Source organism: Hakea prostrata, chromosome 1, assembly GCF_041222555.1.
Source record: "Hakea prostrata isolate BN-2017 chromosome 1, UWA_Hpros_2, whole genome shotgun sequence".
In the NCBI taxonomy this organism is placed as follows: domain Eukaryota; kingdom Viridiplantae; phylum Streptophyta; class Magnoliopsida; order Proteales; family Proteaceae; genus Hakea; species Hakea prostrata.
Window position 1 is genome coordinate 72015564 of NC_142600.1, and position 1554 is coordinate 72017117.

General features: G+C 39.6%; 1 protein-coding gene across 1 annotated transcript; it reads left to right on the forward strand.

Moving 5' to 3' along the window:
• Window positions 1-760: 760 nt before the first annotated feature.
• On the forward strand, window positions 761-1339 carry LOC149029813 (disease resistance response protein 206-like). Its single transcript, XM_089151560.1, has one exon. It carries the CDS (start codon window positions 761-763, stop codon window positions 1337-1339), a length of 579 nt encoding a protein of 192 aa, XP_089007686.1.
• Window positions 1340-1554: the final 215 nt, after the last annotated feature.

Genomic DNA, 1554 nt, shown 5'->3' on the forward strand with positions numbered 1-1554 from the left:
CTTGATAAAAACAAGAATGTAAAAAAATCTAGGATTAGGTTTCCTTCCATCCACAAAGAATCTAGTTCATCCACCATTTTTAGATTCACTAACTCTTCTAGGGTTTTTTTTTTTTAATCACCCAAAAATTTTCTTCTATAATCATTTTCTCCTTTTCGCAAGTGTTGGTGAAAAGAACTTAATATTTGCTATGGACCAGGTGAAATCAGTCCTATTATATATACTATTTTATAATCTACGTGGATTTTAGGTAGGATGGAAGAAGAAGCAGGGTAGATACTGCCTAAATTGATGGATGGGTCAAGATTAGTGAAAATTTTATTGCATGAACCAAAAAATGTAGTAGGTGAAGATCGCGATGATTCAATTCCATGTTTCCATCATTGGATGACACGAAAACAACTACACATCCAATACTTATCCCAACTCTGTTTTCTGGAAAGGCTTAATTTAGAGTCACTGACTATACTTAGAGCACGGTTTTCTGTTTTTGTTTTTTGGTAACCCTAGCTTAGAGCACGGTTAGTTCTTAGTGATTAGTAATTGATTAGCATGTCTTTAAACTCATTTTTGGTAAGCCTTAGAGGTTTTTAAGGTTATTACAAGTAAACCATCTATTTTTAATCAGAGCAGGTCAGTAGGTGGAAGAAAAGTAGTGACATGAAATCCCTATATAATGATGAAGAGGAGCAGGGAAGGATGTGTTACCAATTCTATCCATAATTACTTCTTTGATCAGCTCTTCATCATGTCCAACCAAATGGGAGAAATAAGGAGATCATCATCTTTCATTATTGTTCTTCTCTTCATTTTCCTCACTGGGTACTCTTCAGCTGTTCATGGAATGAAAATGAATCAGCAGCAATACAAGCCTTGCAAGGAGTTGGTGTTGTACTTCCATGACATTCTTTACAATGGCAACAATGCTGCAAATGCAACTTCTGCCATTGTAGCAGCTCCAGAAGGGTCTAATCTCACCATCTTAGCACCACAAAGTCACTTCGGAAACATTGTTATCTTCGATGATCCTATCACGACAGACAACAATTTACACTCACCAGCGGTCGGCCGTGCTCAAGGTCTCTATATCTATGACAAGAAAGACACCTTCACTGCATGGTTAGGCTTCACTTTTCAACTTAACAACACTGAACATCAGGGCACCATTAACTTCATCGGAGCAGACCCAATTATGGTGAAGACCAGAGACATTTCTGTGGTGGGTGGCACTGGAGATTTCTTCATGCATAGAGGAATCGCAACCTTAATGACTGATGCGTTTGAAGGAGAGGTGTACTTCCGGCTTCGTGTTGATATTAAGTTCTATGAGTGCTGGTAAAGTAGTGTGACTTGCATGATGCGCAGCATGTGCAGTGCACGGTCGAGATCGAAATCTCGACCGTGATTTCGATCTCGACACCGAGACGGATGGTCGAGATCGAAATTTCGGTCGAGATTTCAATCTCGACCGTTCGCTTCACCGTGCTGCGCATTTAATGCGTAGCACTAAAGCACGACCTTAGAGTGTGTGTGTATGCTTCACATACGGTTAGG